The 13,580-nt window shown below is 41.0% G+C and overlaps 2 protein-coding genes across 2 annotated transcripts in view; one reads left to right on the forward strand and one right to left on the reverse strand.

Moving 5' to 3' along the window:
• LOC127414375 (DNA nucleotidylexotransferase-like) overlaps window positions 1-13,580 on the forward strand; it is a 161,334-nt gene that overhangs the window by 106,222 nt on the left and 41,532 nt on the right. The window lies entirely within an intron of this gene.
• The window catches only part of LOC127414398 (uncharacterized), a 136,282-nt gene continuing 123,208 nt past the window's right edge, over window positions 507-13,580 (reverse strand). The window contains exon 2 of the mRNA XM_051652407.1: window positions 507-1,198. Within this exon, the coding sequence (XP_051508367.1) occupies window positions 616-1,198 (583 nt within the window). The 3' untranslated portion in view covers window positions 507-615. The remainder of the gene's footprint in view (window positions 1,199-13,580) is intronic.

A 13,580-nucleotide genomic window follows, 5' to 3' on the forward strand; every position in this document is an offset into this window, starting at 1 on the left:
AAGCTCAGTTAATACAGGTACTCCAATAAAATAATTTATAATTCCACTATAAGCATCATGTTTTTGCTTAGATTAAATGCAAGTACTTTTTTCTTTTACTTTTTGTGCTTTATTATCATGTGATTATATACTGACATAGTGACTGATGTATGTATATACACTATATTGCCAAAAGTATTCGCTCACCCATCCAAATAATTGAATTCAGGTGTTCCGATCACTTCCGTGGCCACAGGTGTATAAAATGAAGCACCTAGGCATGCAGACTGCTTCTACAAACATTTGTGAAAGAATGGGCCGCTCTCAGGAGCTCAGTGAATTCCAGCGTGGTACTGTGATAGGATGCCACCTGTGCAACAAGTCCAGTCATGAAATTTCCTCGCTACTAAATATTCCACAGTCAACTGTCAGTGGTATTATAACAAAGTGGAAGCTATTGGGAATGACAGCAACTCAGCCACGAAGTGGTAGGCCACGTAAAATGACAGAGCATGGTCAGCGGATACTGAGGCGCATAGTGCGCAGAGGTCGCCAACTTTCTGCAGAGTCAATCGCTACAGACCTCCAAAGTTCATGTGGCCTTCAGATTAGCTCAAGAACAGTGCGTAGAGAGCTTCATGGAATGGGTTTCCATGGCCGAGCAGCTGCATCCAAGCCATACATCACCAAGTGCAATGCAAAGCGCCGGATGCAGTGGTGTAAAGCACGCCGCCACTGGACTCTAGAGCAGTGGAGACGCGTTCTCTGGAGTGACGAATCACGCTTCTCCATCTGGCAATCTGATGGACGAATCTGGGTTTGGCGGTTGCCAGGAGAACGGTACTTGTCTGACTGCATTGTGCCAACTGTGAAGTTTGGTGGAGGGGGGATTATGGTGTGGGCTTGTTTTTCAGGAGCTGGGCTTGGCCCCTTAGTTCCAGTGAAAGGAACTCTGAATGCTTCAGCATACCAAGAGATTTTGGACAATTCCATGCTCCCAACTTTGTGGGAACAGTTTGGGGATGGCCCCTTCCTGTTCCAACATGACTGCGCACCAGTGCACAAAGCAAGGTCCATAAAGACATGGATGAGCGAGTTTGGTGTGGAAGAACTTGACTGGCCTGCACAGAGTCCTGACCTCAACCCGATAGAGCACCTTTGGGATGAATTAGAGCGAAGACTGTGAGACAGGCCTTCTCGTCCAACATCAGTGTCTGACCTCACAAATGCGCTTCTGGAAGAATGGTCAAAAATTTCCATAAACACACTCCTAAACCTTGTGGAAAGCCTTCCAAGAAGAGTTGAAGCTGTTATAGCTGCAAAGGGTGGGCCGACGTCATATTAAACCCTATGGATTAAGAATGGGATGTCACTTAAGTTCATATGCGTCTAAAGGCAGATGAGCGAATACTTTTGGCAATATAGTGTATATTGTAACAAGAGATTTAGCTTTCAAAATGAAGACAAAATGAAGTTTTCTGACACTTCTTTTAATTGTGATTACCTAGGGTTAAAAATGACCTTTAAGCCACTTAAAAAGTAACTGCAAATATTTCTCAGACAAGTGAAGTTCGTTCTGAGAAAACCTTGAGCAAGCATCACTATTTCTAATGCACTGTACTGTTGCTTGTTGTGCTATTTTGACGACTGTAAAATCCTGTTTACCATAGTAAATGATGAAAGAAACACAACAAAAGCCTATATAAATGCATCAACAATTAATTTGATAAGCTTTTGCCTTATGCCTCGTTAAGTGTGTATATGACTGCAGCCTTTCCCCCTGATGGGTGCATAAATGATGTTTTTGGCAAATGAAGGAATATTAATTTTGTTTTATCATAGAACAGACACGTCCACCACCCTGCAACCATGAAACCTGGCCTTAAAGGGATAGTTCATCCAAATATTTAAATTCTGTCATCATTTACTCACCCTCATGATATCCCAGGCGTGTATGACTTTCTTTCTTCTGCAGAACACTTAAAGAAATACATAAAACGATCTCAGCTCAGTAGGTCCTTAAAATGCAAGCGGATGGTGATTTGACCTTTGAAGCTCCAAAAATAACAGACAATCAGCATAAACATAATTGATATGACCCCAGCGGTTAAACTGATGTCTTCTAAAGCAATACGATCACTTTTGGTCCAAAAAAGGTATTTTTTAACTATAATCCAACACTTCAGGTAAGCTTCACAAGAGGATGGAGATCACGTGGTCTCTCGTGTGATGTATACGCGTTTCCATGTAACAGACGTAATCTTACGTTTTCCTGTCGGTTGAGACATCCAGGATAAGCACACAAATGCACCATTGTCATACACACCTGAGATATTATGAGGGTGAGTAAATGATGAGAGAATTTAAATTTTTGGGTGAACTATCCCTTTAAAGTCTGCATACCACAAATCGATTAATCACACACTCATACCTGGCTTTGACTAATTACCTTAGTACAGAAAACACACACCTAGATAAACGTGTGCGCACACACACACACACACACACACACACACACACACACACGCACACATATGCAGTTAAGATAAAAGAAAATAAATCACATATTAAGAGTAATTTCATCACAGGATATTAAGAGATTATTTAATGCATTTGTTATCTTGAACAAACAATAATTTAATACAGCATTTATTTTTCTTGGTTAATGTTAATTTATAAATATACTAATGTTCATTATTAGCTCATAATAGTTCATAATGCATTAACTAATGTTAGCATATGACTTTTAATGTTAGAAAGGTGTATGTAAAAATAGCATTAACCAAGATTAATAAATAGTTAATTCATCACCAAATTAAAATTAAGGAAAATAGTCTAAACACTATTACAAATTGTCAAATAAAAAAATAAATAACATTAATTAAATAGTAAATAAATGTAACCTTTAATATATTAAATATATGTATTATATTAAATGTATTTAATGATAATATATGTATATTTTTTATTATTTACAAACCCGATTTTATACTTGAAAGACTGACGTATGACGTTCTTTCTTCTGTTGAACTCTAAGCAGATGTTAGGCAGATGTTAGGCATCTTAGCCTCAGTCACCATTCAGTTTCATTGCATCTTTTTTCAGACAAGGAAAGTGAATAGTGACTGAGACTGAACATTCTGACAAACATCTCCTTCTGTGTTTCACAGAAGAAAAGAAAGTCATATGGATATGGAACAACATGAGGCCGAGTAAATGATGTCAAAATAAAAAAATTTGGGTGAACTATCTGTTTAACTATTGTGTTAACTAATTAACACATTTAACCTCTTTGTAAAGTGTTTTGGAAAAAGACATTTAGACGTGTAAGTTTGACATTGAGACACTCCGAAAGACTCTGTGTTCACCTCTAAAGTGAGGGGGCTGTTTTTGGAGGTGTTGGTGGGGTTGGGTGGTCCTCCTCTTTGGGGAGGAAACTGTTGTGTCTGCCGCTGATGAAATCCTCCAACGTCGTCATTCATCAAACCCCAGAACACATATTAATTATCATCCACCTTCAGCTGTACAGTAGAGGACACAGCAGCTCTACACACACACACACACATACACACACACACACACACACACACACACACACACACACACGCATACGCACACATACATACAGTGGCCCAATTAGTATTTATTATTTGGACACTTAAGCCACACATAAAAATTGATGAACATCATTGCATTAAATAAACGTCCTGGTTACTTTCGTAACCTCTGTTCCCTGATGGAGGGAACGAGAAATTGTGTCGATATAGTGACACTAGGGGTCACTCTTGGGAGCCCCAAACACCTCTGATTTTTGAGAAAAGGGCAATGGGAATTGGCCAGTGGAATTTGCATGCCACTCCCCGGGACATACGGGAATATTGCTGGCTTGCAACCACTCATTCAGGTTTTGTGCTGAGGAGCCGAGACAAGGTCCCGGCCATTTCAGCGGGTAGTTCAGTGTTGTGGCAAGAGGGACACAACGTCTCGTTCCCGCCATCAGGGAACGGAGGATATGAAAGTAACCAGGACGTTCCCTATCTGTCACTCACTCGACATTGTGTCGATGTAGTGACACTAGGGGTCCCTATACGAAACGCCACAACTAACTGAACTGTGTTACATGGACTGGCGGTGCGAGACGGGCAGACCGCTGTGTGCCTCAACAGGCCAACACGTGACCTCCCCCAACGCTCCTATGAGCATCGAACGGGGACAGGCTAGCCCTGTCCCCGTTCGGGTGCTATTTGAGTGGGAATACATCACATGGTCTTACCGAGTTTTGTCGGAAGTATGTCATGTGGAAAAAGTCCCGAGGTAGGTCCTACCTGAGGGGAGAGGAGCTCTACAGCCACGGTGACCAGGGGCAGCGGTCTCTGCCCAAGGAAGACGCAGTTTACCAAGAGGGAAACAATTTTGTGGAAGATACATCACACGGGGTTACCTACGGGGAACCAGCGCATTCTGAACGCCACACGCTTTCATTCAAGTGCTTCATTTTGTGTCCACAGTGGCAGAACTTTCAAGGAAATCTATTAACTGCTTCGGCTGCCCTGTTCTTTCTCCAGGAAACAGTGTTTAGAACATGTACTGTGAAGTTTTAACAGTTCTGAAAAGAACAGCTCTTTTCATTGTGTGTCTTAACAGATTTGTAATGTGTCAGTAATTTTTTTCCAATGTGATGTCGGCACACAATGTTAGTGATAAACATTCACTTTTATTAAGTGATATCGATCAATGAGTCAAAGTTCCTACATTACAAGATATTAAAGCTTGTTTAATAAACGTTTGCAGAGACAGGTGTACAAAACACGGTAAATGAAACTCTTTTGATGATCGTAAACCTGTAGCACAAATGCTAGCGTAGCAGCATTGTTTATCAGTTGGGTTTCTAGGAGACGTGTCTGGTGACAGTCAAACCCCTGTTAACCATGTGGACATTGTATTTTGGCTTCGCTATACGCAACACATAATTTAAATAAATTAAAATCAACAGCATGACACAACAGCATGACGTTGATTTCCGTGAAGCGCTCTTACGGGTGCACCACCAATATTAGTGCCTCTCGTAAGGAACCTCTGTACGTTTTTTTGATTGAAACCTATTTGGTTGTAAAGAGTAGCATCTCTAGTTTCGTTTGATATGCCGCTTTAAAAAAAATCCATTAATTTTTTGCACGTCAGCGCGCTGATAAACATGAAGTCCACATATGTGGAAATTAGGACCGCATTCCCTCAAAAGTTGAAATTTTTGGTTATATAAATTACAACAAATGTTTGTTATATTTTATATTGTTATCACTATGGTTCTATTTAACAGTAGTAAATGCATTCCTATATATTTACTGTGCATTTTCACATTGAGAATAAATGTATTCATCCAAAAGCTGAACATTTTTGTTTTCAGAGGTTTTATGTGGAGTGGTGGTGGCGTAGTGGACTAAAGCACTGAACTGGTAAGCAAAAGGTTGTTGGTTCAATCCCCACAGCCACCACTGTTGTGTCCTAGAGCAAGGCACTTAACTCCAGGGGGATTACTCCAGTGGGATTGTCCCTGTAATAAGGGCACTGTAAGTTGCTTTGGATAAAAGTGTCTGCCAAATGCATAAATGTAAATATGGAGTTAGGATGAAAATAAGGTGCATTTCAAACTGTTCTGAGACCAGTGCAGACAGATGGCACACTGGAGGTTAAGTCATTCATTAAATAGGGAAATAGAGCTTTCCTATGCATATAACTACATTTACTCCAAAAATCTGACCAAAAGTTCAGTTTCAGGCTGCAGATTATGTTTTTATTATTTATTTTCAAATGATGAATATTATTTTTTTGCTTGTTGCTACTAGTTAAAAATCAAAAAGGGAAATGGAAAATGCACACTGCAGTCACGCTGGGGTCTCAGGAGGTTATGCCAATGGGAACGTTGCAGTTTTGGTTGTTTTAACATCATTTTCTGAGCATATGGTTATGGAATTCCTTTATGGTCTGAGATCTGAGAATTTAAGTAGGAATATCCCACATCTGACTTAATTGGAACATAGCATGAGTATCTCGCTAAACTCTGCCTCTGACATTGACCGCACCTCAATCCCCAGTTGACCTTCTTTGCTCAACGGCAATCGGCCTGCCAAAGGCCATTGGCTCCGAGGAAGCCCAGAAGAGGCACAATTATGCTCCGGAAGTGACAGTGGGAACTCAACTGGCCCAGGCATGCACTAGCATGCTCTCATTTGGCCTGACAGTGTGAAGGCAGCTACTGAAAGCTTGAGTTTTGCTTTAAGGCCTGTAATTTGGTCACCCAAAGGCAGAGCCCATAGAGAAGAGTCAGAGACAAGAAGAGAGAAGAGAAAAGAGCCCAGAGCATATGTTACAATCCTCTTTTATCCCTTCCTTGACCGTGTGACCATAAAAAGACCAGATACCTTCAAACTGACCTATCAGCAGACCAGCTTTAAACTCTGCTGTATTCTAATTGTGACATTTAGTCCCAATACACAAATACTTCAGCCAATAGGCTGATAGATCAGAGCTGTGCACCCTCACGACCTGGCCGTGCCCGATTCAGGCCGGGGCACCACCGGTCTGACTAACCCCCACCCCCATCTCTGGATGGGAGATGTTGCCCTTCCGACCGTTCTGTCAGCTGGTGGTCCACCCCGCCTCCTGTGAACCTGGGGGAGAGATGAGGGGAGGCGTTGGGAGAGGGGAAGGGCGAGCGAGAGACACACAGATAGAGAGAGGAGAGAGAGAGAAAACTTGCACACCAGTTCCTGACACGCCGCTCCTCCCCTCTGGCAGACGACAGCTCGCTCCTCCCCCGGTGGATGGCAGCGAGCCCTCCAACACCTGGTTGATGGAACCACACCTTCCCTTCTCAGCAGACGTCAGCGGTTTCTCCAGCTCTCGGCGGCCGGCAACGACCCTTCCGTCCCCAGGCAGACAGCTGCGGCTGCTCCTTTGGGTGGATGGCAGCTAGTGAGGACTCCACGACAGCGCATCCCTCCTCCCTTCCGGGTTTCTGCACCACTGTAACAGGTAAACAATGGGCAAGTAGGAGGCGGGAACCGGCTGAACAGTCAACATAAACTTTAATGATATAAATGAACTTAATACAACATAAAAAATAAGGACACGGACATGCATGCAGCGCGGCCGCGTGCGTCCCTCTCTCACTCTCTAACTGGGATCTCCGGCTTCCCTTTATCTAGTTCTCCCGCTGATCAGCTGATTCAGCACCGGCCAGGCAGCCTCACAGCCCGGCCACGCCCTCCTCCTCATCACATTTGGATATTGGGTGAAATAGTCCGGTTGAATTAGATTACTATTAAGACTATTAATTGATTTATAGTTTTCTGAAACAGCTTTTGCATTGGAAATGCACATATGATGCCTTAAAATGCTGTCTGTAGGCAATTCACCAGGTTTTGGAACTGAACACACACACATAGAGACACCCAAGTGTCGTTTAAATGGACAATAACAGGGCAATTGCTTTGGGCTTTTGGGAGACACACTTTTGAACATTCCCAGCTGGTGTGATGGTTGTGTGACACATGTACTAGTGTGTACTTGTGTGTGTGTGTGTGTGAGAGAGAGAGATTTTGGAAATGACAGTTTTCCATAAGGAGAGAGAATGTGGAGAGCAAGGGAATATGGTTTAATTTTGTCTGACATTATACTACGGAACCGTTGAGTATACACACACACACACACACACACACACACACACACACATTGCACTAAATTTACACATGTGAGAGGCTGAGGTGGGTAGTAACGTGCTACATTTACTCTGTTACATTTACTTGAGTAACTTTTTTGGGGGAAAAATTACTTTTAGAGTAGGTTTAAAAGTGAGTACTTTTTACTCTCACTCAAGTAATTTCGAATGAAATTTTTATACTTTTACTTCGTTCCTGTCGTTACATTACTGGGTTTAATTTTAATTAATGCATAATTTATTGAGAGATTATTGAATGGGACTTTTATGACAGCAGAAGTTCACACAGAGGTGCGCTCTGCTGTCACAGATTGTCACTCAAGATGAGTCCATCACTGCTGCAGCATCTTGCTCTTCTAACTAAGTGAAACACTTTCTTTGCTCAGCGCAGTGAAAAAAGAATAGTTTTGTCATGCAATGCCTCTATTTAACACCAAGACATGCGGATATTTCAAGATTAAATTGCAGCTCCAACTTAAGGCAGCACACTGAGGTAAGTTGTGGCTCTATTGATAATGCGGGCTTTTCTGTGACATGGTGATAGTCATTTTCAGGGTGATTCTATAAATATGGGCTCTTGTGACATCAGTTTTTAAGTGTACATTTTTATATCTGCAGCAAATATATCAGTGCGCTTTGTCCTGCATCCCGCATGTCATAAGCAGTATTTACACATTTACCCCACGCGCTCGTGGGTGTACTGTAAACTATCGCAGCTACTTCGGGCTGATTAACAGTATAAATTCATGTAAAAATCCACGTTAAGTGTAAATGTCTTTTGCTTTGCCGATCGCTTTCTTAACAACTGGAGCGTGAACAGACAGCATTTCTGTGCGTGGTGCCCTATGCAGGCTGCGTACGCTGCGTTTAGGGAGCAGCAGTACTGTGTACATAACTAATGATCTAAATTCTTTCGACACTGAAAACTGTAACTACACTTAACAAAGAACTAAAAGCTATGAAATAGCAAAAGTAGGCATTAATAAAACATGACCTTGCTTTGGTTTATATTTCAGCATTATATATAGTGTCCCTGTGGGACATTGTTCACATTTCCACCGTAATAATTACTAGAAAGGTTTCCATACCTCTCTTCTTATTGACATGTTCGTCCACATCTGACAAGAGCCCTTAAAGAGATAGTTCACCCAAAAATGAAAATTCTCTTATCATTCACTCACCCTGATGCCATCCCAGATGTGTATGACTTACTTTCTTCTGCAGAACACAAATTAAGATTTTTAGAAGAATTTCTCAGATCTTTTGGTCCATACAATGAAAGTGAATGGATGCCAGTATTTTAAAGCTCCAAAAATCATATAAGTAGGCATAAAAGTAATCCATAAGACTCCAGTGGTTAAGTCCATATCTTCAGAAGTGATATGATAGGTGTGGATGAGAAACAGATCACTTTCACATTGTTTTTGGTGATTACACATTCTTCTCTGCATATCGTCCCCTGCTGGGCTGGGAGATGAACGTCTAGCAAAAAATGACTTAAATATTGATCTGTTTCTCACCCATACCTATCATATTATTTCTGAAGATATGGATTTAATCACTGGAGTTGTATGGATTACTTTTATGGTGCCTGCATTTGCTTTTTGGAGCATAACAATTTTGGCACCCATTCACTTGCATTGTACTGACCTACAGAAAATCTTAAAAATCTTAATTTGTGTTCTGCAGAAGAAAGGAAGTAATACACATCTGGAATGGCATGAGGGTGAGTAAATGAGAGAATTTTCATTTTTGGTGAACTACCCCTTTAAAGTGATAGCTCAGCCATAGTTTAATATACCATCATCATTTCCCTACCCTCATGTTGTTCCAAACCCATGTGACCTTCTGTATTCCGTGGAACCCAAAAAATTTTAGACAATGTTAGGGACTGACAGTCTCAGTCACCATTCACTTTCAAAATGTAATAAAAAAAAAATAACACATTCACTGAAAGTAAATAGTGACTCAGGCAAACATTCTGTCTAATATATCCTTATTGTGTTGCATGGAAGAAAGAAAGTCATACGGGTTTGGAACAACATAATGGTTAATGATGACTGAATTTCCATTTATAATAATAATAATAATAATTCTGTAATACATGTTAAATGTGTATTATGTAATGGAAAGTGAATGGAGTTAATGTCCATTATATCATTTGTGAAAGTAACGAGTTACTCACTAATTGAGTACTCTTTTAATTGGACACTTTATTTCTCTTACTCAAGTAATTATTTATGTTAGCACTTTTACTTCTACTTGAGTAATTATTTTTTTAAAGTAGGCAAAAATCTCTCCAGAAGTGAGAGACAAACTGCGGATCCCTGTTGGAAACCACATACACCGGGAGGCCATGGATTCGGAAGACGTGGTCCATGACAGTGACCGCTGTCTCCTGGGCTGAGGGGAGTTTGTGGAGGGGGATAAAGTGGGCAGCCTTGGAAAAATGGTCTACCACCATTAACGCCACGGTACTGCCCAGGGAATGGAGAAGGCCGGGAACAAAATCAAGTGCAATGTAGGACCAGGGACGGGATAGGGAGGGGGTGGAGGAGGCCAGAAGGTGGGCAACTGGAGGATTTATTTTGAGCACAGACTGTGCAGGCTGACACGAATCGACGGACACCCCTCGTCATCGTTGGCCACCAGAACCTCACACCAGCGCCAACGTGCATCTGACTCCCGAATGACAGATGACTGGAGGATGGGTGACAAACAACAGACCTTCCAGACATCCCCTGTGGATGGGTACCATACTAAGCACTCTCTTGACCCGGGTCTCAATCTCCTACGAGACCGCCACTACCACCCGAATGGGTGGATCGATGGCCTCGGGACAGACCGGGTGCTCGGGTCCAGGAAAAATGTGAGAGAGGGCATCAGTCTTAACGTTCTTGGAGCCAGGACAGTACAAGATGGTAAAATCGAATCATCCAAAGAAGAGTGGCCAACGGGCCTGTCAAGAGTTTAATCTTTTAGCGGACTGAATATACTCCAAATTTCTGTGGTCAGTCCAGACCACAAATGGTTCCTTGGCTCCCTCCAACCAGTGGTGCCACTCGTCCAAGGCCAGCTTAATCGCCAAAAGCTCTCGGTTGCCGATGTCATAGTTCCGCTTTGTCTGTGAAAAATGATGAGAAAAAAAGCACAAGGGTGTATCAATCCATCATGAGGAGACTTCTGTGAAAGGACCGCTCCGACGCCCACCTCTGACATATCCACCTCCACCACGAGACAAGACTAGTGCTGGGAAACACAAGAATAGGCGCAGAGGTTAACAATAATTTAAGCTTGTCAAAAGCTGCTTGGGATAGGGCCGACCACTGAAATGGTTTCTTAATGGAGGTAAGATCCGTCAAAGGTGCAGCAACCTGGCTGTAGTTCTTAATAAAGCAATAAAAATTATAAAAATTGCAGAATCCTAAAAACCTCTTCAGGGCTTTGCGGGAATCTGGGATTGGCCAATAACTTTGGACCTTACCTTGCCAGGATCCACACGAATCCCCTCAGAGGAGATTACAAACCCCAGGAACAGAACAGACAATGCATGGAACTGACACTTCTCCACTTTGACGTACAGCTGGTTCTCGAGGAGTCTGTGGAGAACCTGGCGGACATGCTGGGTATGTTCCTGGAGAGACTGAGAGAAGATCAGTGTGTTGTCCAGATACACGAAAACAACCGATTTACCATATCCCTCAACATATCAGTCATCAAAGTCTGGAGGACAGCCGGGGTATTCGTCAAGCCAAAAGGCATGACTAAATACTCAAAATGCCCTGTAGGGTTGTTAAAAGCCGTCTTCCATTCATCTCTACTGGTGATTTTACCGAACATGCGTTGGAAAAGTGTTCGGGTTTGGCACAGTACAGGCAGAGCCCCAGCGTGATCCAACGTTGCCTCTGTTGAAAGACGAACTCAACCGACCTGCATGGGCTCGGGTTTGGGTATTCCAACGAGGCCACTGAAGAGTCGGAATCCATAATCGGTTAACCTCTAATAAATCTTCTGCTCACGAGTGATATTTCCCTTGATTTTTCTTTGTTTTGTGTCATATTTCATGTTCTTCACTGACACTTTTGTTCACTTGGTTAACAAGTACACTAACTTTAAAAAAAACTTTATTAAGGGCAAAATTGTTTGTGGGACAAGTAATTATTATTATTTTAATTATAAATAATTTTCACACAACAAATATTGGAATGTTTTATGTATATTTCACTCTTTGTTTAGATTTTCATAAATATTAGGGGTTGGGGATATAAGCAAAAATTGATATAGCAATATTCTTGAAATTTTTGGTCGATAACAATATCACAATATTTGAAGTGATTCAAAAACTTCAGGTAAATAATGAAGACCAAGAATATACAAAAAATTAAAAAATAATGCCAAAGTGACTAATGACAGATAAAAATACTATGAAAAATATACAGTATATAATATTATGATTATTTGAAATGCAACATCTGATTGAAGCACACTTTGCATAACCGTGGTAGGAATTTCTACCGGCTGACACATTTCTACCAGTATATCGATTTAACCGGTATATTGGCCACCCCTAATATATGTAATAATTTGTTTTCTAAAGGATTGTAATTTCAGTATTGGTCTGGGACAAGGGTAAAACAGTCAAATCTGTACATAAAAGACATTTGAAAAGTACCAAAAAGTTTGCAGTTCAGTTTTAATGAGACGTTCATATAACAAAAAGAAAAAAAGTTGAAATCTGTTTGTTTTGATGAAAATTTACCTCGGGACATGAAGTGGCCCGAAGTTGAAGAAACACCCACATATATACACTAGCCCTTCTTGCCACCTATTTCCTCGAAAGGAACTTCAAGTCATTATTTGTCTTGGAGAGCTCTGGAATGTTCTGTCAGGTGGGAATCGGTGCTGCTATCTCAGGGGTCATAACAGAGGTGACTGTTGCTTCTTTGTAGCTTTTTGAGTGATTACTGAAGCATCCAGGAGATAACAGCGCAGATAACAAACGGCAGCCCATAAACAATGAGCCACCAAGGACCGGCACTCCTCCTCGCGGTCTAGACTCAATGGCCTTTATTACTTCAGCACACAAGGTCAGGTGCTCAAACACCTGCTCGAATCTCATGGCTTTGATATATGGCTGTCCTGATTCCGAATGATCACGAATGAGCTTTTGAATAGCTTGCATGCTTTTTTGCATTAGCTCTGCATTTGTTGAAAAGGTTTTACGCCGCTCAAGGTGAGGTGTTGCGGCAGGTCAGGAGTTTGTTTGAAAGCCGGTGAGAGCGTTTGTATGTGCCTTCTGGTGTGAACTCAAGTGTGAGTGCGAACAGGGAAAATGCTTTCAAGCTTTTGACTGTTTTTAATTGCCAGAGCTGCTCAGGGTAAAAAGTGTTTATTGCATAAAACCTGCAGCTAAATTTATGCAGAACTTAATAATAATAATAATAATAATAATATTCAGGTAAAACTATAGATTTTATGGGAAAAAAGGCATATTTAAGGAGCTAACATGAGCTGGAGTATGATTTCTACTGATCACTCAGAAAATTTTTAGATTTATGCATTTTAATAACAAAACCAAATTTTATTAAATTTAATTTAGTAATCTTTAACAAAATAAAATAGAAAACTGTTTTTTTTTTCAAATAATTTTAATTTAATTTTGTTTAAAATAACACATTTCAATTTGATGCAATTTTGTTATGAAATTGAAATGTGTACATCTTAAAAATAGGCTAAAATGTTTTTTTTTTTTTTTTGAGTGACTGCTCTCACTGAGCCCATTAACATGCACACCAATACACTGATAACTCCCAAAAATCAGCTTTAAAATATCTGAAAAAGCAAGAAATGTGTGTTTACATTTAAAACAGTCGTGTTATTCTCT

Source organism: Myxocyprinus asiaticus, chromosome 23, assembly GCF_019703515.2.
Source record: "Myxocyprinus asiaticus isolate MX2 ecotype Aquarium Trade chromosome 23, UBuf_Myxa_2, whole genome shotgun sequence".
NCBI classification, from domain to species: domain Eukaryota; kingdom Metazoa; phylum Chordata; class Actinopteri; order Cypriniformes; family Catostomidae; genus Myxocyprinus; species Myxocyprinus asiaticus.